Raw genomic sequence first — 26,744 nt, 5'->3', positions numbered from 1 at the left:
AAATCCCAGTCGCAGCTTTATAAAATTAAATCTCTACTTTGGAAGCTTTATACACTTATCTGTAGGCCAAAGTAAGAACCAAATTTTATAAATTTGTAATTGTGATTTTAATTTTTGTTTCAATACTTCTGTAAAAATAACTAAATAATCAGTTTACTATACAATGAAAAACAGTAAAAATAACATACATAGACCAATAAATGACATTATTTTAATGTGTTTGTAATTAAGCACAAAGCTACCCATTGGGCTATCTGTGCTCTGCTTGCCACGGGTATCAAAACTCATTTCCTAGCGTTATAAGTCCACAGACAGCGCTGTGCCAATGAAAAGCAAATAGCATTAACAAAACATTTTAAACAACATTAAACAACATTAATTCATATAAAATAAACAGGGTACTTAATACAGTACAAAAATAATATGATATACAGAATACTTAAAATAACACCATCTGAGAATAAAATACAGATAAGGTATAAGGTACTCAGAGAATTATAGAATAATATATTTAATCCAAGAAATTATGGTATGCTCTCCTTTAATATATATTACACGTCAAGAAAAAGTTTTACATGTTTCTAAAGTTCTGTCTTGCGATATTTAAATCCGGTCTAGGTCATGTGCTAAACTGAACCCTAGGAGTTACTTTCTGCAGTAGGAACCAATCACAGACAGAAACTACTTCTCTTGCATGATAGTTGTAACCTACAGAGGGCAGCTACGCGATTGACACACAGTGTAAAGGCATTTCCAGCTTGTTGTGATTGAATTTTCTAACTGGTCATCTACAGAACAGTGATGGATCTTGAACACTTTTGACATTTCTGCATATATTCGCTCTGATCTTGAAAGAGTCAAGACCGTTTTTTCTTCCTTCGTCTCTTCCATCATCTGCTTATCGTGTACTTTCTGTGATTCACTCCTAAGTAACGTTTACTTCCATTCATCTTATTTATGCATACAACTTATTTTAATTATATTAAGCTGTTAATTCATTTATTTTACTTCAATTTCCACATGCCAATATGTAGTTACTACATGAATAGCTTTTTCTTGTTCTTCTGATAAAATGGTTCATTTTAATTGTAACTTGAACATCGTCTCTTGTCTTTTTTGTTCGCCTACAACAAATCAGCACCACATCTGTTCTTCCTCACACTATGTTATCCAATTCTAGTTCTTACTGAGAACACACAACTGTGACAATTTATCTTTGAATTATTTTAAAATAGCAATATATGTTAAAAGTAATAAAATCCCACACTCTCAGAAAAAAATGTAACGATAAACACAAAATTTATTGGTTTGATTTGTTTGGAATTTCACGCAAAGCTATTCGATGGCTATCTGCGTTTGCCGTCCCTAATTCAACAGTGTAAGACTAAAGGGAAGGCATTTAGTCGTCACCACTAACCACCAACTCTTGGGCTATTCTTTTACCAACAAATAGTGGGATTGACCGTAACATTATAACACCCCCACGGCTGAAAGGGCGAGCATGTTTGGTGCCACTGGGATTCGAACCCACGACCCTCAAATTACGAGTCGAGTGCCTTATCCACCTGGCCATGCCGGGCTACAAAATTTGTTAAAAATACAAGTACTGAAAAAAATGGCGGATGTTCAGATACAGGATAAAAAAACTAACAATTAGTACGGGATAGTTACGGAATTACAGATTTTGAAAAAAAGAATACACCACAAAGTTGAAAAATTACTTTCAACAAACACAAGAATGAAAAACAAAAGGGATTAAAGAGCAAAATCTGAGATCAAAAACGGGATAAGCAAACAATTCTTTTAAATTCACTTTCTGCTGAAAGTTAGGTTCTAAATTATGTCATATTGTTTATGTTATTCACAAATTTGTGTGTACTAACCGAAGTAATCTCTTTTATAAGGTTATAAAAAAACGACACGTGGGAAAGGACAAACTAATTTTTAACAATATACGCTAGATAAAAAATAGGCCAAGGTCAGTTAATTCAACAATCTTAGAATCAACTTAAGATGTAGTGAGGTAAGAACATACTGTAACTGTAGCGATTGTTAAAAGTAGAAGCTTAATTGACTGAAAAACCTATACGCGTTTTTGAAATGGCTATATCTTTTGTTTTTATGTTGTTGTTTATGTTTTATTTCGATAAGCTCGATTCAACTAGTCAACTTTAGGGGAAAACCAATAATTTTTTTTGGCTAATCAGCAGTTTGGCATCTGTAGATACGAGTCTTGTAAAATAACAGTTAAACGATAGAAACGATAATTAGTAATGTTATTATTATTATTTGTTGTAAAATAACTTGTAGGATATATGAGAACAAGTTTCTAGTTTCACTGGTAAATTATTTATGAGAAACAAAGAAGTAAAGCAGCATTCCGCGTGATCTTATTATTATTAATATTTTTGAATAACTACGTATACAGGTTTGTTTGAATCATTAAAAATGAAGTTTCCAATTTCCTTGACAGCATAAACGTTAAAACTGACAGTGTGTATAGTATAACAAGAAACACAGACAGACTTTACAGGGTGTAAAACAATGGCAGAAAGTATACTGTAACAGAAAACAGCTACTCCCAACTAACAGTTTGTGCAGAGTAACGAAAAATATGGATAAACTTCAGAACGTAATAGGAAAGGGTAAGTCTGATAATTATACATGTAACATAAATACTGTTAAGTGTATAGGATACAAGAATACTGATAGACTCAACAACGTAGCGTTGACAAATTGGGTTGCATAAGAAATAATCTGACAGACTAATCTGTAACAATAACTTAAGTTGTACATTATTACAAAATCGGACATAATTTTGATATATATTAGCCCGGCATGGCCAAGCGTATTAAGGCGTTCGACTCGTAATCCGAGGGTCGTGGGTTCGAATCCCAGTGGCACCAAACATGCTCGCCTTTTCAGCCGTGGGGGCGTTATAATGTGACAGTCAATCCCACTATTCGTTGGTAAAAGAATAGCCCAAGAGTTGGCGGTGGGTGGTGATGACTAGCTGCCTTCCCTCTAGTCTTACACTGCTAAATTAGGGACGGCTAGCGCAGATAGCCCTTGAGTAGCTTTGCGCGAAATTCAAAAAACAAACAAAGTTGCTCAACAAATAATTTGAAGAATTACACTGCAACACAATATTAACAAACTAGGTTGCGTAACATGAAGTACTACACTATAAAAGTGGTATAAGCATATTCATCTTTAATGTACTGTACAAACGAAACAAAATATTGACAAACTGGGTTGTGTAACAGGTAACCAGGCAGACTATATTGTAACACTGTAATAGTAAAGGTACTGCACAGCTGGAACAATTTTACAAATCTGTTTTGCTCTGGTCATTTATAGCAGTTACTTTGTAAGAAGCAGCTATAATAGGCAATGAAATTTACGTTCTCTGTACACGGTTACACATCCTGGCCTATACAGTTTTATCGCGTTCTCTATGTACAGTTATAGGTTCTGGCCTACATACAGTTTTAACCCGTTATCTGTTCCTAGCAAGATTAAACATTATTCTTACGTTTATTGTATTCTGTCAATGTTTCTAGTAAGGTCTCATTATGTTCTTCTTACAAAACGTCCCTTATAAACTACCAATGTTCCTAGTAATATCTTACGTTGCTTTATGGGATATTCATTGTAGACTGCTAATGTTTCTAGTAATAGCTTACGTTATTTTATTCCTTGAATTTGTTAATGTTCCTTGAAAGTTTTGACGTAGGTCTTATATGCCTTTATTATACGCTGTTCCTTGCAGACTGTCAAGTTTTTAGTAGGATTTAACACTGGTTTTGTTGTTATAGTACATCTAATTATTAGTGGTTAGAGAATTATACATAAAAACCACACTGCTTACATTGTACTATTAGATTAGGACTATTTTGTTTGGTTGCTTCAGTCTTCCAAGTAGCATTGACGAAAGTTGAATTCAGCAAAACTAGTCTGTCGCTGCAGAAGTATCGAAACAAATTACAGTTTAGGCCTCTATATCATCTTCTAGTCACTGAAATTCACGTTTGGGTGAGGAAAAGAAATTTACAAATAAATCTTATATTGTTCTTTCATCACATTACTTGTGAAGGATTTTAGTAGGATCCTTGCATAGTTTATATCTCCCATGGAACATAAAAATAGGAGCTGCTGCTTATTATGCTAAAGAAGTTAATGCTATAGATATAAAACACTTTGAGGTACAGGTACAGATCAGTAAACTGATACAAAAGAAAAACAAAAACGTTCTGGCAAATCTTTATGAACCCTCAAAGTAATTCACGAAGAAAGAATTGTTTCCGAAATAAGTGGTGACGTAAAAATCACGTGACTCAATGCAATGTACATAAACAAGTAAATTCAGCTATTCTATTTTGATGGAAACTACATACCTGACCCAGTTCTTATATGAGTGTATATGAGACGGAACGAGAGTAGCAGAACTTCAAGTACGCGTGTTTCTTTTGGCACGCCAGTCCAGAGTTCCGACCCTCATCATATGTAAGGATTTCAATTAACGTGGATCAAGTCAGTTCGGACATCAGGTAAATAAAATAAATTAAGAGGTTACGAAAACGTATGTTTACATAAACTTAAACCATATCCAATCTAACATTGTTGATAGTTATTTGGTTTTAAGAACATGCGGAGTAATAGGCACGCTATAATTACTTGGAGTAAAGCAGTTCTACAATACACCACCTAAACAGCACGTATTCTATCATTACTTCGAGTAAAGCAGTTCTAACAATACACCAAGTAAGCAGCATACAGTCTTATCATTGCTTGGAGTAAAGTTGTTATAACAATACACCAGCTGCACTGTATACAAATACTTTGACGTAAAAATATTCTAAAAGATACTAGGTAAACTTTAAAAACTTATATGCTATTTTGACGAAAAAAATTGTTTAAATAGTATACTACATAAACTGCATGCAATTTGATGTTATTTTGTATAAAAATAGTTCTAACAGTATTTTAGGTAAACAGGATACACTTTGATGTCATGTTTGTAAAAACAGATATATCAGTATACTTGGCAAACAGATAAGATTTCTTCGCATAAATTACCACTATGCCGAGTGTGTTGTTAACCAATTATGAATCTTTGCTAGAACTTGAGATATTAATTCTACAGAGCATACAAAAATCAACAACTAAAAAGTTAAGTACCAAAGTATGTACCTGGCCAAAACTTTAAGTAAATAAATAATGTCAAAGATTAACAAGTAAAGTATGTTAAAGGTTGTGCGTATCTCAAGTGATATGTTAAATATGTACATATTTTAAAAAATAGACGAAACATTTTACTATTTACATTAGGTGTTATCAAATAATTTAATTGAAGGTTTCACATTATGCCATCTAATTTTTAAAAATTTTAAACCGAAAGCCAACTAATATCTGTTAAACAATGAGTGTTTTAACGTGTTAAACTATGGTTTAAGAGATGATAAACTAGAAGCTGAACAGTATATAACTGATAGCTGTTAAACAATGGCTGTTTTAGCGTGTCAAACTATGGTTTAAGAGGTGATAAACTACGGGCTAAAGTGATGTTTTATATGTATAGTGAACTGGATATTACCAATTTCTTACTGTAAGCTACACAATAAGGAGTTTATAACCGGTATTAATATATGTTTTTATTAATAGGTAGACGGGTGTTGTATTTTGAACTCAAGAGTTGAACGATAACAGTTATGGTAACTGAATAAGATGTTGATAGTTTAAAACCATGAATTAAGTATGAAAAGTTCTCAAAAGCATGACTTTTAACTCATGAGTAAAACTCAACAAGTTGTAAACCAGAAGCTGAACTTAATCAACATGGAATCATGATCTAAGTGTGAATAGTTAATACAATATTTTAAGAGTTTTAACCAGAGTATTAAAACACGATTTATGCGTATCTTGATTGTTTTAAGTAATATATACGTGACGTGGAGGGAAAAATAACCTAACAGTTAATTATTAATTAATAATTATACGACACTGAACCAAAACATACACATGTTGGTAAACATTTTGAACTAACGCTAAAACTAAGGATACATACACACAAAGAAAGGGCAGATAAAATGCACTAACGTTGTTAAAAACTCTTTACTTCTGTTGTAGAATAAATAAGTTGGAAAACAACACAAAAACCAAGTTAGAAATTTAGACCTTGAGACATGCAAGCTTTCAATTTATATATGTGAGACATATATTGGGCGCAATTCCCAGAATCTGGTCTTGTAGTATAACGAGGTCACCTGACTACATACAATACAGTCTTACTTCTTGACAAGCACAGAAATGAAACGAAAGAAAATCCAAACTAGTGAACTCAGTGGCCTGTGACTAGTTTCAATAGCAATCTTGTTATCTAAATCACTTTCATTGTTATAGAATGTCGGTAAAACCTTTTCAAAATTATATTTATGTTTTTAAGATACTTAATAAAAATTAGGAGAATACGATTTGATTTAAAAAAAACTGGTAATTAGTGAGATACGTTTCCGTACAAAATTATGTTCTAGTATTTGTAAAGTCTGTTTCTCTTTAAAATACTGGTTTTTCTCCATCACGACCGTTACAGAGGATAATTTTGACATCATGTGGTATTGTCTTGGAAATCATGACAAAACACTCGTTTTCGTTCATTTAGTTTATTTCCTTCTTGATTAAGCATAAAGTCTACATTTTGGTTTACATTTGTGACAAATGTAAACACCGAACTTTTTCGTTTTCAGTCCAGATGACGGAAGATGAGGGATAAAATTACAAGAGAATGGGAACTGCTGGTAATTGTCGTGTCCATGGCTTTAAAGATGACATTAATGGTTAGCATATTTCAGGTGAGAACTCCAAAATGTCAATTAAACATGGAAAGCCTCTTGATTAATTGTAATAAAACAACCATCGATGACATTCGACTTTACTTTCACGAGCTGCAGGTGTCAATCAACAACGCAGAAGGTCCGCGAGAGATTGTAATAAAACACTCTCATGTTTTCTATCTATCCCCTATTTTCTCAATCTTCAACAGCACCTTAGAGACATTAAGAATAGTTGATAGCCAACTAGAGCATGTCGCTACGGGAACCTTTTTGTACTTGGAGCTTCGAATTTTAGACTTATCTTACAACAAGCTCAGATTCATTCCCTATGCTGTAAGCACGCTTCACTCCCTCCAAGTGCTAAATTTGGAGCATAATAACATAGTGTCAATGTGGACCGTCTATCATCGTTTGATTAATCTCCGTGAATTGAACCTGGCTTACAACCAAGTGAAGTCCATTGATTCAGAAAATGACAGCCAGCTTATATTACCTATTACTAACAGCTTGCAGATTCTAAACTTACGAGGAAACAACTTGACAGCAGTCCCTGACCAGTTGTTAAAAGAACCACTAACGAATCTTAAGTCACTGGATCTCAGCGAAAATCAACTGAGCATTTTTCCGAAGATGCATTTTACCTTACTGCCAAACTTACAAACTCTCGACTTGCATTCCAATCAACTAACAAAAATCCATCTGTTTTTTTTTGCTGTTTCACTGAAGCAACTGAATCTCACAGGTAAGAATTCTAGTCCGTCTGATAAACAATAGTACGTTGTACATATATTCTTCGAAACTTAACATAAATATAGTTTCACACACTACTAACATCCATCCACAATAATTTGGTGTTTATGATGTCCACAATAAGGCACATATAATCTGAAAATGTATTGTTAGGCGTAATAAAATAACATTATCGTAAGCAACAGTTAATGAAAAGCCATAGTGAATGGAACAAACCGTCAGAAGTCTCGATACTAGAGAAACTAGTTTCAAACGTTAGTGAGTCGTTTTCAGTCTTAACTTGCCTTCTAGTAGGAAAACTGGCCAACAAGATATACGTGACCTCGGAACTCTGAATTTCCAAAGGGGTCAGAAAGTTCCTTAGCCTAAAGTGAAGTTGGAAGGTGTTGAAATTAGGCTTTTGATAAGCAACTTTCAGCTGTTTTTCAACATAGTTATTCATTCTGTATCAAATTCAGTGTTAGGTGTATTGTTGATACCGACAAAGAAATAACGTGGTTTATATTTCTCATTTCTATTAATCGTGGATCAAGTTATGAATTAAAAAATTATATATAAAAAGTTTTAACCCAAACAAGTGTAGTAAAAACACAACTTTTTTTCATTTAATATTATTGAAGCACTTCGTTAAAGAACATAGTGTTTTAAAGCAACATGGAAACTGTCAGTTAATGGAAAACGACGGTGACAGCAATCTAACTTAAAATTACAAATGGAAGTGACAGATTACTGTTAACAATTTTATGATACAATAACTTGTTTGGACAGAAGGCACCTTTAAAGAATATTAGTGATAACCTTCAAATTCATACAGGGTGAAAACAAAGTAAACTTAATTGTTGTTTAACAATTTAGCTATGTATTTTATTTTTATCTACACTGTCTGAAGGTACGATGTTGGATCACGTCCGATTGATCGAAATACGCAGGTAGGAACCTAGCTGATATACATAAAAAGGCAAGGATACAAAAGTATCGAAGCCTTTCTCTCATTGTTTATGCTAACTTCTAATTTTTCTGAAAAATTCCACACTATTAAAACAAAAAACGTGTTTATAGAAGCTACACGCATACCCAAAGACTAAACCACATTTAAAGTTCAGAGTTCTGAATGTTTTAAAACTACGAAAATATTCAACGTCTTTTAGTATAAAGTATGGATTTGCACTTCCAAAATTTACGGATAGGGGAAGGTGAATGTACTGATACAAGTTAAATGCAAAATCTAACGTGAAAATAATACAAACTTCCATGTATAAAGATATTATATATATATACATGTATACAAACACAGCGAAGATTTTCCCGTCATTCTGGAAAATAAAAATAAAAACAATAACAAATCCCCTTAAAAACTTGTTTTACAACATAACAGTCACTCTTGAGAAAATTCTGGAAGGGACAATCACAAAATTCCAGAATTGAAGTCCTTATTAATAAAAAGTAATAATTCCGCAAAATTAAAGCCAAGGTCCTCTTAACATTTTTTTTTAAAGTAAAACGTATCAACATGATTAAATAATATATATATATAAAAGTTTCCGAAAATCTTTCTAATTTTAGTCATACTCATCATTGAAAAGTCTTATATTTTTTAAAATTATCGTTTAACATGAATTTATAGTCATAATATTTTATTGGAGTTTTATATCTTATGATGATCATACAGATAACCCTGTCTATTGTGACTGTGACGTAGCTGGGATTCTAGAATGGCTCAAGACAACTAATATAACAATTTTACTTCCAAAATGTTTTACACCTCCTCACATAAAAAGTAAAAAATTGTCTGAAGTCCAGCCTGATATCATATGTCCAAGCCGGTTTAACCATTCAACATCAAAGATTTTAAATTCTGTGACAGACAAATTAGGTCAGTATGAATTTTTGGCTTTAGGAAGTACAGCCAGCAGCATCTTTGCTTCATGGAAGGTTCTGCCCACCGATAAAACTAATCACAACTGGGGGCTCTTGTATAGGAAAGCACAAGGCAATCCTTACAAAATGACCTTAATTCCTCACCAGCAAAGTCATTATTACAATTCAGATGACAGACAGCGGGAAATAGTCTACACTGATGAAATTAAGAATCTTAGCCCAGACACTAATTACAGTATTTGTGTTGGAGTTATGGAAGAGGGCGAACTCCTAGTAGAGCCAAAGAAGTGTCAACGTGTCCAAACAAAACCCCTTCCCCTGTCTGCAAATGAAGTAACCCAAGATAACAATAAAAATGTTTTAGCAATAGACCAGAATCTGGACAACAAAGAGATTTTTATGACACTGGACATAACAACCAACACAGTAACAATCCGCTGGGAGTTAGCCAAACCCTCGCTATCAAGCCAGTTATTAAAGCATCAAGCAGTTAGTTGGGGAAGCAGTCATGAACTCCTCCAGTGGACGATCCGATTTCGAAGGTTTACCATTTCCAATTTCACTGAATTGAAGATCAGTAAACCTACATTCTTGAACTTGACAAAACTTGCCTATGAATACACAGTAAAGGACCTACAACCTTCTACTGGGTATGAAGTTTGTCTGGTTGGCATGGTTACAGATATTAGAAATAAATCTGACGAAAATTATTATATAGACTGCAGAGAGATCGAAACCAATGAAAAAAAATTGTTTCCTACGATAGAGGTTGCTGTGGCAACATCCGTGTCAACCTTCACAACCTTTGTGATCATAGTTATTGCATTTTTCTGTTGTCCAAAGTCTATTTTTCAGATGTCCAAAACCATTGAATTTCTAAAACGTAACAAGTCAGTAAAAACAAATCAAAATAAAAAGACATCAGTAGATGGGTGTGGAGAAGAAAGTGACAAGGTTAGATCACCCACATTCCTTTCAGAAGAAAGGAGTGAAGATACGAATGAGAAAGAAGCACACAGAAATACTGCCCAGCTCAATATTCCAGATGAGAGAGAAATGATTTCTCGCTGCGACGACGCAAGACCTACTCTTCCAATCCGATACATAAATACAAGACTTAGTATCAGAGAGCAAGGTATTCTAAGTAACTCAAATATTCTTGGAAGTTCTAGTTATAAGGCTACAGCTGGTGGAAGTTACACTGCAAACACAGACTGTCTCATCCCTCGACTACCTCCCGGAGGTAGCCAAAATTATTTTAGTCTCCAACATAAAAACTTCAATAAGGATTATTTTTCCACCAGAAATACCTCCAGTCGCTCTCTCCCTTACATTAATCCACAGGAAATAGAATACATTGGAGGACAAAAAGTCCAAGTTTTTGTGCAAGGAACGAGAACCCTACCAAGAAATACCCAAGCACAATCTAAAAGTCAAAGCATTCCATTTCACCCACGTTTTAGCCTGCCGAATAACTTCAAATCTCGAGAGCGTCATCTACCTCAACAGAGTAATCATACGCATGAGGATTCCTCCTACGATTCAGACAGCCAGTGTGATCGAAGTCTGGTAAGTGTTTCTACAGAAAAGTTATGGCATCGACCACCAAATTCTAACAATAACCCCATAAATTCTGTGAGCTGTAAGTCCAGCTCTATTCAGCGTGGTAGACCCTCTGTAGCCATTGCTCAGATTCATTCCAAACCATACTATATTGAGCACGTGTAACAGAAGTGCAACGTAGTGAAATCAACAAAAGGTGTTGTTTCTAAAATTATTGATAAACATCCAGCAGAAGGGACCTAATGTTTATCACTTAGAAATGGAAAGTCCTTATACTCAATTTATATGTGCAGTGCTTATTAGAAACTGCCTATACATAAATAGATTTAAGAGCGTTGTCCAGAATTGAATATATATATAGCATGTGTACTCATCATTTTTATCATTAAAGTATCTAAGTTTTAATATACTTTTTGTTGGAAAGTTTATTATCATCGGGCACTAAAAACATCAAAACAACTATAAACATAAGGATAATATTAAACACAAAACAAGAGGACAAAGATAATACTGAGCAAAATAATACAAGAACAATAATAAATACAACACGAAATATAACAAAGACATCACTAAGTCTAACATAAATATCAAGATAATGCTGAGAATAACAGACATGAGCACAAAACTGAATATAAGAAAAACATACTCAAGGGCAAAAACATTAAACATCACAATACTACTAAGAAAAACAAGAAGCTTGAATACAAAAAATAAAACAATTACAAGCAAAAGGAAACAGTGCCGGCATGGCCAGGTGGTTAAGGCGCTTGACTAATCACTTCACGGTTGTGGGATCGAATCCCCATCATACCATACATGTTCGTCCCTTCAACTGTGGGGGCGTTATAATGTGATGTTCAATAAAACTCCCGCTATTCGTTGGTAAAAAGAGAAGCCCAATAGTGGCGGTGGGTAGTGGTGACTTGCTGCATTCTCTCTAGTCTTACACTGCAAAATTAGGGATAACTAGCACAGACAGCTTTCGTGTAGCTTTGCGTGAAATTCAAATAAATAAGCATACAGAAAATAATGAATAACAACCACAAACGATAAGAACAAAATGAACCAAAACAATAAATATAAGAATAATACAGGGTGACTATAGACTCACTTCATGCATTCAACTCTATACAATTTTTAAACTGTGACATATATTTTAACAAATTTAATTGTACATATCCACAGGTTAATAGGAAACGTATCCACTGATCTGACGGCTGGGAATGATAACCACGCAATGTGACGTCACCTCTAACGTTATTTCTTCTGCATGCATGGCGTATTTTTTACGTGAAAACAATGTGCATTCAACAGTTTTTAAATATCTACCACAACTACATGTGTGTAATTCTTCCTTGAACCTTTCGCGAGAGGCTTGATACAATATACATGAGTTCGTATACACATTTGCATATGTTAAATGAAGGAACTTACACTGCATCACAAGTTATAGTATAAATACACTGCTGGCCAAAATCTTAAGGCCAATGAACATAAAGACAAAATATGCATTTTGCATTGTTATACTCAACCACTTATTTGAGTAGAGCTTCGAAAGACGAAAATAAGAAAAGGGAAGAAAAAAAAACCTTTTTTAGCATTTAATAAGGAAAATGTGAACACTGTGAAATTAGCCTAAATACTAGCTGGTCAAAAGTTTAAGACCATACTGAAACGAATCGTTAATCGATAAACACGTAAAAAAACTTAGTCATTTGTGTTCAAGCATTAGCATTGTCAGCATCTCCCACTGACATCTCCTGTGTTACATTGGGTATAAACATGGCAAATGATAAAAAGGTGATAGAATTTAAATGTAGCAGAATTGTCGAGCTGCAAGAGCAAAGTTTCTCTCAACGTGCTATCGCTGGTGAGATTGGGCGTAGTAAAACTGCTGTTGCAAATTTCTTAAAAGACCATGAGATATACAGAACGAGAATTTCAAGTAGTCGGCCCAAAAAAATTTCGCCAGCATTGAGCAGGAGGATTTGATGGATTGTCCGGCAAGACACCAGGCGATCGTCAAGAACAACAAGACGGCATCTACGAGAGAAAGGTTTTAAAAACAGTAAACGTCTTCAAAGGCCACGCCTTCACATCACAAAACAGTTCGGTTAAACTTGCTGTGAAGCACCAAACATGGGACGTAGAAAAGTGGAGGAAGATTTTGTTCTATGATGAGAAAAAATTTAACCTGGATGGTCCAGATGGCTTCCAACGTTACTGGCACGATAAGGATATCCCAATGGAGACATTTTCTACACGACACAGTGGAGAAGGTTCCATCATGATCTGGAGTGCTTTCTCCTTCCATGGAACAATGGAGCTTCAGGTTATACAAGGGCGTCAAACAGCAGCTGGCTACATTGGTATGTTAGAGAGAGCATCCTTACTGACTGAAGGTCCTCGCTTGTGCGGAAATGACTGGATCTTTCGGCAGGACAACGCTGCAATCCACAATGTCTGCAGGACAAAGAACTTTTACATGGCAAATAACGTGATTCTTTTGGACCATCCAGCGTGTTCGCGCGAACTGAACCCCATTGAAAATGTTTGTGGGTGGATGGCAAGGGAAGTCTATAGAAATGAACGTCAATTCCAAACAGTGCATGATCTTCGTTAAACCATCTTCACCACTTGGAATAACATTCCAGCCAGCCTTCTGGAAACGCTTATATCGACCATGCCAAAGCAAATGTTTGCAGTTATTCGCAATGACGGCCGTGACTGAGACCTCTTGTTGGGCATTTTCTACCCTGTTTAGGACTTCTTTTTGGTATGGTCTTAATCTTTTGACAAGGTAGTATTTAGACAAATTTCATAGTGTTCACATTTTCCCTATTGAGTGCTAAAAACGTTTTTTATTTTTATTTTCCCTTTTCTTATTTTCATCTTTCAAAGCTCTCCTCAAATAAGAGGTTGAGTCTAACAACGCAAAATTAATATTTTTTCTTCATGTTCATTGGCCTTATGATTTTGGCCAACAGTGTATACTATAACTTGTGATGTAGCGTAAGTAGACTTTCAATTAAGATCGCAAGTGTTTTGTACAAAAAAAAAATCAATTTTTAATAGATTACTTTTACTAAAGATTTTTTTAAATACCTTGTCTGTTTCGTAACAAGTTTGAGTGTGAAGTGATTTTCGAGTTATGATTAAAACCTTTTTTCATTCTAAAAATCTCAAATATTATTTGTATAATTTCTAAATCATCTTAAATACATTTTTAATGTTTTTGGGTAAGACTTTATACACTGTCTCTTATTTTCTCCACCATATCTATATGGGGTCTGTCAATTTCACTGGCCTCGTAATCACCATAATTGATTGGAAAACGAATATAAATAATATTTATTGCGTTGTAGAATTACTGTTTGTTTCTGTGAATTTCGCGCAAAGCTACTCGAGAGCTATCTGAGCTAGCCGTCCCTAATTTAGCAGTGTAAGGCTAGAGAGAAGGTAGCTAGTCATCACCACCAACTGCCAACTCTTGGGCTACTCTTTTCCAACGAATAGTGGAATTGACCATAATATTATAACGCCCTCACGGCTGAAAGGGCGAGCATGTTTGGTGCGATGGAGAATCAAAGTGCAAACTACAGAAAAGTTCTAAACAATGGATGGGAAGAGGAAATTTGTGGGAGTCTGTATACAAACTCTGTAAGAAGTGCAGAAAGCTTTTGTGCTGAGCCAAAACTACAGAAGGTGATTAGGGTCCAAGCATCTTCAAGACAGAAGTCCTGACAGAACCACAGACCAGAGACTACTGGTCTGGATCAAATAAGGGCACAATAGATCTTCAGCATAGAATATTGATCCACTCCCTAAGAGGTGGAAGAAAGGACACGGAAGATGTCGCTGTTTTATGTGAGAAATAAAAGTAAGCTTACAGTGATAAATAAACCTCAGGGACTATGGGAAAAACAACACTACTGAGATGGAGTTCTGGATCAAGGTGTAAACCCTATTCGTTGCAAAAGTGCATGCAAATGGTTTTAGAAAAAGAAGAGGCTAAACCATTTGACATGGTCCACTTTAACAAGTGACTGAGAGCAGTATGAAGCTGCCTTTTAATTAATCTCATGTCTAAAGACCTACACGAGATGTAGAATTCATCGACATAGAGGGCATTTGCAACAGTAGGAGAAAGTTGCCGAGTAATAGCATTGATTTTCGCACTAAACAGCATGACACTCAAGGCACTACCCTAAAAGGACGCCAAAGTGGGAAAGTGGGTAAATGGCTACGCAACCAATATGAGTGGAAATCCTTCAAAATGCTGTACTTCCACTTGTGTTGTAAGCCTTCTTAAGATAGAAGAAAATGGAGACAAAATGTTCTATCTTAAGGAAGACTTCCCTGATCAAGGTTTTAAGTCAAATCAGGTGGTATAGAGTGGAGCACTGTAAATGGAACCAATTATGGATGAACAAGAGGAAGTTGTTTGATTCAAGAAACCAAATAAGACGAGTATTAACCATCCTCTTCAAAACCGTGAAGTGACAGCTTGTCAAAGCAATTGGACAATAATTAAAAAGAGTCTTGAGATAATTCCCAAGTTTACCAAAAGGTAAGATAAAAGTATGGTGTCAAACATCAGGAAAAATATTCTCCTGTTAGATATGATTAAAGATAACCAGAAGAGGAACAAGAAAGGTGGGAGAGAGATGGTGCAGTATCTCACAGTAAAATGTATCACATCGAATAACGTACTGTTAGACCAATGAAGAACAAGCTTGAGTTACATCAGTGTAAGAGGGCAATTACACCCATAAAGACGATCGGCCCGAAAGGAAAGAGAAGTCTGCAGAAGAAACAGAAGAGCTGGAAAGATGAGAAAAGCTCTTTCTGAGAGTATAGGTGGTGCTCTGTAGATAAGCAACATTCTGGTCATTGGAGAAAAAGATTGAAAAGAGACGAGAGCATACCTCTTATTGACTGTTTGAATCTTATCCCACATGATTTTGGAACTCATGGTAGAAGAGATGATAGTTATAAACTTAATCCAAGATCCTTTTGGCTTTGATGTCTGACATGTTATGTTATGTATAGACTTGAAAACAATGCAGATGTAGTGGTATACCTGCAAAAGGTATCTCTGGCTTGTTTCTGAACCTTCTGTACCTGCTGGCAGCTGGAGGCCATCATGGACAGTGAGAACATCTCCGGTTTTGGGTATAGAACGAATAGCTGCTTGAACCAGTAATAAAGAGAGACAGGTTGTGATCCAAGAGCATACACTGCACAGAATGACCTTTCCATCAATATCAGCACAACTCAAAGATGAAAAGGGAGATGGTAACTGTTCTATAAGAGCTTCAAGATATGATCGATTGTAAGTATCTCCAAAAGACAGGTAGAGTGAAGAAACAGTATTGGTATGACTGAAGGAGATACAGATGGTTACAGCCTCCAAAGGAGAACCAAGTGGCACAGACAAGGTGAGTATGTGCTGGTCAACCATCAGTGCCACCTCTTCATGAACTCGCCCATCACACAACCTCTTATTCCAGTATAAGGTAACCTACCACAAGATGACAGGTTTCATGAATGTTTCCTGTAAAAGATGATACATAGGATGATAAGAATCGATTAAGGTCTTAATGTATCTAAATCAGTACAAAATCTTCGACAATTTCAGTGCACCAAAGTGGTCATTTTTATTACGGTGGAGGAGAACTTCTTGAATAATCCTCCTGTTTACGACTACGCCATTTTTCTTTATTAGAAGGAGATCTGTCGACCTCCATGGATTCTGTCCTGAGTCAAGTGGGCAGATATTTGTCAGTAGAAGTAGATCCCCGTGACTGAGGATGTGAATGAAAGAGTAATCGTTCTACATCTCGAGGATGAAGAAGATGGACTCAAACAGATAATGTAAAGAGACAGACCTGGGTAGTCAATGATGAGGACAGAAGTAGACGTACACTCTTCAATCCTAGCATCCACAGAGGGCAAAATACTTTTCAAATAGTGTGAGAAAGACTTTGAAGAAAACACAGAAAGGTTAATCTGCACTTACACTGTGGCAGTGGAGAGTTGTGCAGTGGCGTATGTTTGAGATAAAGTAGGGGACAAAACGTCCGAGTCTCTGGACAAGAAACATTGTAAATAGTTTTTAAATGCTGTCCCTACACCTCTTTATAGCAAGAATGATAGTAAGAGGGGGTGGAAACCACCACAATTAACACAGTGAGTGCTCAGTTCGCACTCATAGGTATTATGGGTTTTGTCACCACAATGGCACACGTTACAGAACTACGACATGATGCCTTTGAATGATCGAACTGCTGATACTGGAAATATCTGAGAGGACTGGGAATATATGGCCGTGTGTTACAGTTCAGATAACCTTCCTTGACGAGAACGATTCAGTGCCCACTGACTCCACTCAACATGGAGTCCTACATGGATACACACTACAATGCTAAACAAGAACATTACAGCACCACTATGGCTTTGTGAGTACTATACTCAAACACCAGCATCAGACAAAATGTCTACAATACCACTTTAGAACGCCCAGCACTGGTACTTATGGGTGCTGTAGCATCCCTGGTTCCGATACCTTTGGAATAAACAATATAATAATACTACACATAATAAGTAAAAATAAGGGTAATATTGAGAATAATAACAAACATAAAACCAAAACTGAACTAACAACAACATTAAAAACTAGCTGGAGTACACGTCCTTTGGACTGAAGTAATGTAAATTCATTATTAATGAAAGTTTATCTTAGGACACGAAAAGTTGCCTCCTTTATTTATAATTGTAAAAAAACAACAAAAAACAAACAAACTGCAAAACACAAAATGTGAAACCAAATATTTGCACTTATTTCCAAATCGACAGAACAAATCTTCATACCAAATTTGGTGAAGATCTCTCATCAGGGAGTGAAGTAATGGTTTAAAAAAATGCAAAAACGCCCGTAAAAGGCGCAAAACTGAAAATTTGTATGTATTTCTCCATGGACCCAATAACTCTATATATCAAATTTGGTTAAGATCCATCCACACATTTCGAAGTAATTACATGGGTATACAACAGACAGTACTATTACATTTACTTAGCTGGCGAAGCATTATGAGCCAACAGACATTACATGCCGTATTTCCTGGCAACATTAACAAGAAAGTAATCATAATCCGAAACTGACATATTTTCACTAGCCAAAAGTTAAAAAACGGCTTTTTTCGACAGAAAGGTGACAGAAGAAACTGGAATCACAATTATCTCACGTATACATAAAGTCTTCCAGTGCAATCCAGATGGGTTTTGGTGCCTTTGGTCTGTTAAAACGTAATCTTCAAGCTGGCATTCATGTACAATAGTTTTTCTGTGGAGAGTATTCAATATGTAGTACAAGTTCGACCTCGCTATCTTTCACTTATATTTGTTACATTGTACATTATGATATCGAGCGACAGTACATAACCAGGGGCTTTAGACTGAACATAACTTTAAAACAGAAGAAATAATTTCAAGGGCTGCATAACGCTTGAACATCATTCTAACAAAGTGCAATTGAACTCATCTTGTGCCATTGTAATATATGTCTACAGAAAACCAACATAAGCTACATTCAGACAATTACAAAACAAAAGTAAGGTAATTTATGTGTTATAACATTTTCGATTTTTATGATGAAAGATATACCTTTCATAAGTTGCCCGTAAGTCTTACTTTTTAAAAAGATTCTTCGACAAAAACAATTAATTACTTACAAATAATTGTTATCATAACCCTAACCAATTACTTTTTAATGGCTCAGTTCGGGGTTGCAGTACAAACAGGGCAAAAGAGTGTTCTAATTCTATTTTGTTTATAGTACAAAGATGTCAACGAGAACCTATAAATATTTAATGGCAGCACTGTTAACTGAACAAATCGGATTTTTAGTTATTAGTCTATAAAATTATTTCAACTTGTTTTACATAAGCCTCCCCACCAGTGGCACAGTGGACTCACACCGCTACGAACCGGATTTCGATACCCGTTGCGAGAAGAGCACATATAGCCCATTCTGTAGTTTTGTGTTTACTTCTAAACAATCAATATTACATAAGAGATTTTATCTCGTTTGATAAGGCGTTACATACATACAGACTTGATTGTATAAATATTCTAAACACATTTTTCACGTAATGTGACACAATGGGTAGAGTAATTTGGCATGTTAAAAAAAAGAAGAGATATTGTCCTTATTGTTAAACAATCACAAAAACACACTACATACAAATCTGCCTTTACAACACTTATTATTTTGATTCGTTGAAAAAACAACAACACGAAAGATATATATATATATATATGTATATACACACGCATACAAATATATACTTAATCTAAAACTTGGTCACACCGATAACAACTTCTTTTGAAACCATGCAAGTAGGACGCTAGAATTAAAAGTTATTGCGTTGGATTGATTATATCACTAAATTATAGTTTCCACTCGACTTATCATGCTATTTTATTGGTAGCGACTAGTACACAATCATTAAGTTTTTTCAGGTTAACAGGAATTGTTTGAACACTAAACTCATTAACAAGTCTATACAAATATATTTTAGCACTTCAAATTAAAATATTTATTTTGCATAATACTGGAAGAACTCTAAACAAAATGATTAAAAACAATTTCGCTATACTTTACGCAGATTCTTGTGTTACATATATGCAACATTACTATTTAACTCCAATTACTGACATAACTCGCGCACGCACATTACATGTCATTTCTAAGATGTGGTTTAAAACATAGGATAAAGTATGCTATGACTTTGTTATTTTTACACATACTAGGAATTAATCAAAACTCATAATATCCTCAATACCATGGGCGTTTTAAATGTTCATACACACGAAAGGTTATTTTATATAAATGCTCTTTATGCTTCAATGTCCAAGCCGTCCAGTTGCATCAAATATCTTAACGCAAGTTTTCTTTGTTTGGATGTGCGCGCAAAGTTACAAGAAGGCTATCTGTGTTAGCTCTCCATAATTTTGAACCGATAGATTAGCGGAAGTAACACTCACCACCATTTCTTTGGTGCGTTTGCCAAATAAAGCACCTATGGACCCAAAGTTGGGAAACAAAATGCAGCCATTCGATTTCACATTTGTATGTTAACTACACCCGGTTTTTAATGCAAGGAAAGAGTTCTATTTTAGTTTTGCTTTGTGGATGACGTCACGACAAACAGTCTAGATAGTACTGTGTTATTTCAGGAATATTACAAAACTAAAAAACATTAAGGAAGAGATTTGGATCTCAACCTTCAACATTTTTGGATGCAGGTATACATAAATTTATTTCAGTTTCAAAATTAAATTAAACGAAAATCCACACGTTCAGCAGCTTGCGTAACTTAAAATCTTTCATGACCAGGCTTAACACCTAGTGAAACTTTTAAAGCAACAATAAAGAAAATCCGTAGCGAACACGAGAGTTTTATCTTATATATGAATGAAAAACAAACAACCAGTTTTTGTAGAACTAATTGACTGCATCTACACGTTTGGGATTGAAATCCGGTCGGTTTTCACTCCTTCAAAAAGAAATGAATGAAAGAACGTTTTAAACTTGCTCTTATGTTTATGAACATAAAACATTTTACTACATTACAGTTAAGTATAATAATGTTATCCATCAGAAGAAAGATGTACTTAAATTCAAAATATGGAAAGTCGAAACACATTTTATGTAATGTTGTGAGCACGTCACAAATATTCTATATCATTTTGATAACCATTTAAAAGCAGAGCGTATGCGCAGGTTATGTCAGACACAAGCAATGCTATTTTATTACCTGTTACCCTCTTTCAACACCCACTTCTTAATGTCCTTCCACACTGTTTCACGTTACTACTTAACTTAAGAACACTGACCGCAGAAATGTTTTATCGGATGTAAGGTCACGGGTTAAACTAGGAAGTGGGAATAACTAAAAAAAAAGGATCTTCATATCAACATTATGGTGTTTGTTGTCATATCAACTTAATCTGAGTTTATGTATTATTGCAAATAAATACTGCTACTAAAGCCATGTAGAAGGATAAATCAAAATATCGCTTTAAGCACTTACGACAATAAACTGTATTAAATATCAAACTGATAAAAAAAGAACTTACGAGCCTCATTTACTTAATTGAAAATCATAACAAAATGGAAACATTTTGTAACACACTTATACGGAATGGTTTATTTATGTTTAATTCTATGAAAAAAAGAAATCACAATAAGAAGAAAATAATGGTAAATGTTCTCAATAATAATAAAAATGCAATAGTTGTTACCAAAATTTCTAATTTTTTATTTATTAGTATTTCGAGGCACTAGATGGAGCAACAATCACTTTTGTTTCTTTTAACCATCAAATAAGGGCAAAACTCGTTTTTACAATGTAATAAACATTTGAGCTACAACGTTCCTGGTAGTATTATCAATTTCGCAATACTGCTAAACTTACGTAATACCACCACAATTCGTTACATCACTAAGATACTTAATTTGGATCTACTGGTGATTGTTTATGAAGAAAGAGTTTAAAAGTCTTGATTTTTTTCCCTACAGCCAATATACGAATTACGATAAATAACGAGCGATTTCTTTGTAAATTACACATATAGATTCTATTTCATGAAATAGATTGACAGGGAAGTTTGACTGGTTTAGATTGAATACACTATTGTCCAATCATTATTTGATTCAGTAGTCCGTAATTTCAAATGACATATTTTTAGCAACAATTTATCTGGGTATTGTATATTATATCATATAGGATAGAAAAATACTGTTTCCTTTAAGTGAGGTAGGTCCACATATTGCATTATATTGAGTAGTTTTATGTTTTCCCTGTTATTTTCACTGATGAAAATCAAACAACAGGAAAAACAAATTATCGCTTGCTACTGAACCTGAAAAAAAAAAAAAAGAGAGAGAGAGAGGGAGAGAAGGATCTGAACAAGATAGTGATGGAAGTGGATATATCACTTGATCAGCAAATGATCGAATTACAAACTAAGCTATCTCGACTTCACATTGAGAATAACATCTCCGAATTATCTACTGAAAGCTTGGTGTTTAAATATACTTCAGTTTTCATCATTATACTTTTAGTTAACTTTAGACAACTACTTTTATGGCTATTTAACAATATAGTAATATTTTACGACTGAAAATTCTGGTTCTATTTGTTTTTCTAGTGAGGAAGCCAATAATGTGGGGATTATATGCTCCATGTAAAGTTGAAATGGCTTAGTCTGCTATGTGATCATTAGCCGATCAACTGATACGTCCACTTACAATCCTATCTTGTTTGTTCATTCCTCAAATTCGGTAGTCAGCCCTGCATAGTTTCTATTTAACGATTTTTTCCTTACTTTTCATAAGATGGCTTACGTGAATGACTAAATTATAAGTAGATTTTAAGCTCTAAAGCTTTATAATGTTTGCAGAAAGTAATATTAAGATAGGTAGTCACAGATCGTGAAGACTGTTTTTCTCTATCAGATAGTAAAATTATAGATACTGTTAGAACTAGGTAGACGCCAGGTCTGTTAAACATCATGAACAAAAAATATGAAATTTCGGTTTTATTTATTTGCCGGTTTTCGAATTTGGAATACTATGGATAGCTGATAAGCGGTATATACAGCAGAAATAGAGCAACTACGCCAGGTAATTCTTCATATCTAGCTTCTGATGATCTGTAAAGAAGCAAATATAGATGACTTTTGTATTGCTTTGATACGGGAGTCCGTGCTATGTCTACACAGAGACTGCTAGCGCACTCTTCGAAATATGATGATCGAAATAGCTTATTTCGTATACAAAACTACACAGAGAGCTATAGAGGTAATTAGTGGGACTAAGTGCGATACTGGTAGTAGTATTTTTGTTTAGAGATTTTTTTGTGTGACTTGTATCTTTGTTACAAAATTCTGCGTAAAGGTACATATGAGCTACCTGCTTATACCCATTCCTGATTTTGAACTAGAAGAACCAGGGATACTGTAGCTAGTTACCAATTGCTAACTCTTCGGCGATTCTTGTTACATCGAATAATCGTTCCTGTACCACACTCACAGAACATTTTTAACGGCAAAGAATCACAAACCACAAACAATTGGATTTACTGTCTAGGAACACTAATCGTCATGCCACGTTTGGTGTCATTTACGTAGGAACCTTGTAATCAACAAAGGTATAGACCCTCTAGCAACATGGCGAATAAACAGTTCAGAAAAAAATACGTTTAAAATGCCAGTGAGGTCTAGATCTCATCTTAGGTTAAAGTTAGTTACCTAAATTCCAATATATGTCTTTTGTATATTTATAAACAGTTGTTTTTGATATAAATTTTATGCAATTCTTAACGCACAAATATTTCTTCGTTTTGTGATTTGTGATGTCATAACAGATGTGTACATACATATATATACACACGCTATTTTTATACAAAACGACGTAACAACAGGTATTTTCGTATAATTTGTTAAATTCTAAGGGAACTGTTGGGTGAACAAAACTAGTTTTAAATTATTGTTATATTTTGTCAAAGTCTGAGAGAAAACACACGACTTATGATAGCGTTGTTAAATAAAAAATACGAAACATTTTCGAACATAATAAAAATTCAAAACAATAATGCTACATGTGTGTTATTAAATACAAAGTAACACAAAGAGCTATTTATACTCCGCCTACTGTAGGTATCAATACCCGATTTTTAGTGTTATAAGCTCACGGAATTATCGCACAGTCACATGGAGGCAATATTAATAATAAAGTAAAAAGTTGAAACGGCATCAGCACCACAATAAAAATTCCAAACAACTCCAGTAACAAGAAATAAAATTTGAAACACTACCCAAAACACATTAAAAACTGATTTAAACATCAAAATAGGGATACAAGTATTTAAGGATTATTAAAAACAGTCAAACTGCAAGTGTTAGCAATGCAAAAAAATTGTAGAAGTATCAGGAACAACAAGGAAAACATGAAGAAGAACAATAAATATTTAAACAAGTGTCGCTAAGACATGAAACATTTCAAATATTATAATTAAGCAGAAACATTTTGAAACGTTATTAACAACACAGTACCAATTTCACATTTTATCGATAACACAGTAAACACATTATAGATAACACTTGTAAATTGCAAGTATATATCATATATTGACACAATTTATAGCAACACTATAGACTCATGAAACTTAAAAACACAGTGAATATGAAGTACTATGAGAATTAATAAAACATTTTATACAATATCGGTAGACCATTAAGTCTGTCACAAAATAAAAAAATATTGGCAACTATATTTAAAAAGTATTAGTAGCAGGATAAAACCAGCATGAGTAATCTACCTTTATCATCTTTTATTTAAAAAGTATTAGTGGCAGGATAAAACCAGCATGAGTAATCTACCTTTATCATCTTTTATTTAAAAAGTATTAGTGGCAGGATAAAACCAGCATGAGTAATCTACCTTTATCATCTTTTATTTAAAAAGTATTAGTGGCAGGATAAAACCAGCACGAGTAATCTACCTTTATCATCTTTTATTTAAAAAGTATTAATGGCAGGATAAAACCAGCATGAGTAATCTACCTTTATCATCTTTTATTTAAAAAGTATTAGTGGCAGGATAAAACCAGCATGAGTAATCTACCTTTATTATCTTTTATTTAAAAAGTATTAGTGGCAGGATAAAACCAGCACGAGTAATCTACCTTTATCATCTTTTATTTAAAAAGTATTAATGGCAGGATAAAACCAGCATGAGTAATCTACCTTTATCAACTTTTATTTAAAAAGTATTAGTGGCAGGATAAAACCAGCACGAGTAATCTACCTTTACCATCTTTTATTTAAAAAGTATTAGTGGCAGGATAAAACCAGCACGAGTAATCTACCTTTATCATCTTTTATTTAAAAAGTATTAGTGGCAGGATAAAACCAGCACGAGTAATCTACCTTTATCATCTTTTATTTAAAAAGTATTAGTGGCAGGATAAAACCAGCATGAGTAATCTACCTTTATCATCTTTTATTTAAAAAGTATTAGTGGCAGGATAAAACCAGCACGAGTAATCTACCTTTATCATCTTTTATTTAAAAAGTATTAATGGCAGGATAAAACCAGCATGAGTAATCTACCTTTATCATCTTTTATTTAAAAAGTATTAGTGGCAGGATAAAACCAGCATGAGTAATCTACCTTTATTATCTTTTATTTAAAAAGTATTAGTAGCAGGATAAAACCAGCATGAGTAATCTACCTTTATCATCTTTTATTTAAAAAGTATTAGTAGCAAGATAAAACCAGCACGAGTAATCTACCTTTACCATCTTTTATTTAAAAAGTATTAGTAGCAGGATAAAACCAGCACGAGTAATCTACCTTTACCATCTTTTATTTAAAAAGTATTAGTAGCAGGATAAAACCAGCATGAGTAATCTACCTCTATCATCTTTTATTTAAAAAGTATTAGTAGCAAGATAAAACCAGCATGAGTAATCTACCTTTATCATCTTTTATTTAAAAAGTATTAGTAGCAGGATAAAACCAGCATGAGTAATCTACCTTTATCATCTTTTATTTAAAAAGTATTAGTAGCAAGATAAAACCAGCATGAGTAATCTACCTTTATCATCTTTTATTTAAAAAGTATTAGTAGCAGGATAAAACCAGCATGAGTAATCTACCTTTATTATCTTTTATTTAAAAAGTATTAGTAGCAGGATAAAACCAGCATGAGTAATCTACCTTTATCATCTTTTATTTAAAAAGTATTAGTAGCAGGATAAAACCAGCATGAGTAATCTACCTTTATTATCTTTTATTTAAAATGTATTAGTAGCAGGATAAAACCAGCATGAGTAATCTACCTTTATCATCTTTTTTAAAACTAATATTTTTTTTGTGGCAAAACTACTAAAGCTACCAGCTGCCATTCCTAAATCTGAACTGCAGACCAGAAGAAAATCTACGAACGATTAACACTCACCAACTCTTGAGCTATTATTTACCAATGATTAGCAGGATTGTACATTATAACATCTTTTTTTCCTTCCTGGTTAAAAATGTGACCATGTTTGGCGCTGGGTTTTGACCCCGCGATCCGCTGATTGTAAGAGATAAGCACCTTAACTACCACAAATTATTTAGTGAAAAAAACAAACAAACAAAAAACAAACGATTACTAATTAAGTTTTAAATTATAAAGATCTTCTATAGCAGCAATAAATACATTTCAATAAAAGTAGGAGTTCATTAAGCAGACCTTTTAAACATTCAATTATCTGTCTCTAACAAAGGAAGTACAAGAAACATAAGCTGCGGCTATCAGGGATTTAAATATTCACCCGAATTCAAAAGAGAGAATAGAAATATGAAGATATTATGACAACGAAACGTTAGTTTTGTTTATTAAACTATGTCATACAAAAAAAATGGTTTCTTTATTTAGAAAGAACGAGGCTGAGAAACTGGTTTCTCTTTGTCTTATCACTTAGATCTTGGAAGTTGTACAGAATTAAATGTAAAATTCTTGAGAATATCTTTAAAAATACTGTTTACTGAACGAAAACATCATGTTATCGTATGATCAATGGTTCCTACCAAGTTATTCTATCAGACAGCATAATACATTTAACAATAAAACAGCTGAGATAGACATATTAAAAGCATAATGC

General features: G+C 34.0%; 2 protein-coding genes across 4 annotated transcripts in view; one reads left to right on the top strand and one right to left on the bottom strand.

Moving 5' to 3' along the window:
* The window catches only part of Rab3GAP1 (RAB3 GTPase activating protein subunit 1), a 131,926-nt gene that overhangs the window by 16,089 nt on the left and 89,093 nt on the right, over positions 1-26,744 (bottom strand). The window lies entirely within an intron of this gene.
* LOC143222147 (uncharacterized) lies at positions 4,394-11,433 on the top strand. Its single transcript, XM_076448195.1, has 3 exons — positions 4,394-4,550; positions 6,747-7,575; positions 9,253-11,433. The coding sequence occupies exons 2-3, from the start codon at positions 6,762-6,764 to the stop codon at positions 11,187-11,189; spliced, it is 2,751 nt and encodes a 916-aa protein (XP_076304310.1). The 5' UTR covers positions 4,394-4,550; positions 6,747-6,761; the 3' UTR covers positions 11,190-11,433.

This window comes from Tachypleus tridentatus, chromosome 8, assembly GCF_004210375.1.
Source record: "Tachypleus tridentatus isolate NWPU-2018 chromosome 8, ASM421037v1, whole genome shotgun sequence".
Classification (NCBI taxonomy): Eukaryota; Metazoa; Arthropoda; class Merostomata; order Xiphosura; family Limulidae; genus Tachypleus; species Tachypleus tridentatus.
The sequence above is the reverse complement of the archived record's forward strand: the minus strand, read 5'-3'. Positions and strand labels throughout refer to the sequence as shown.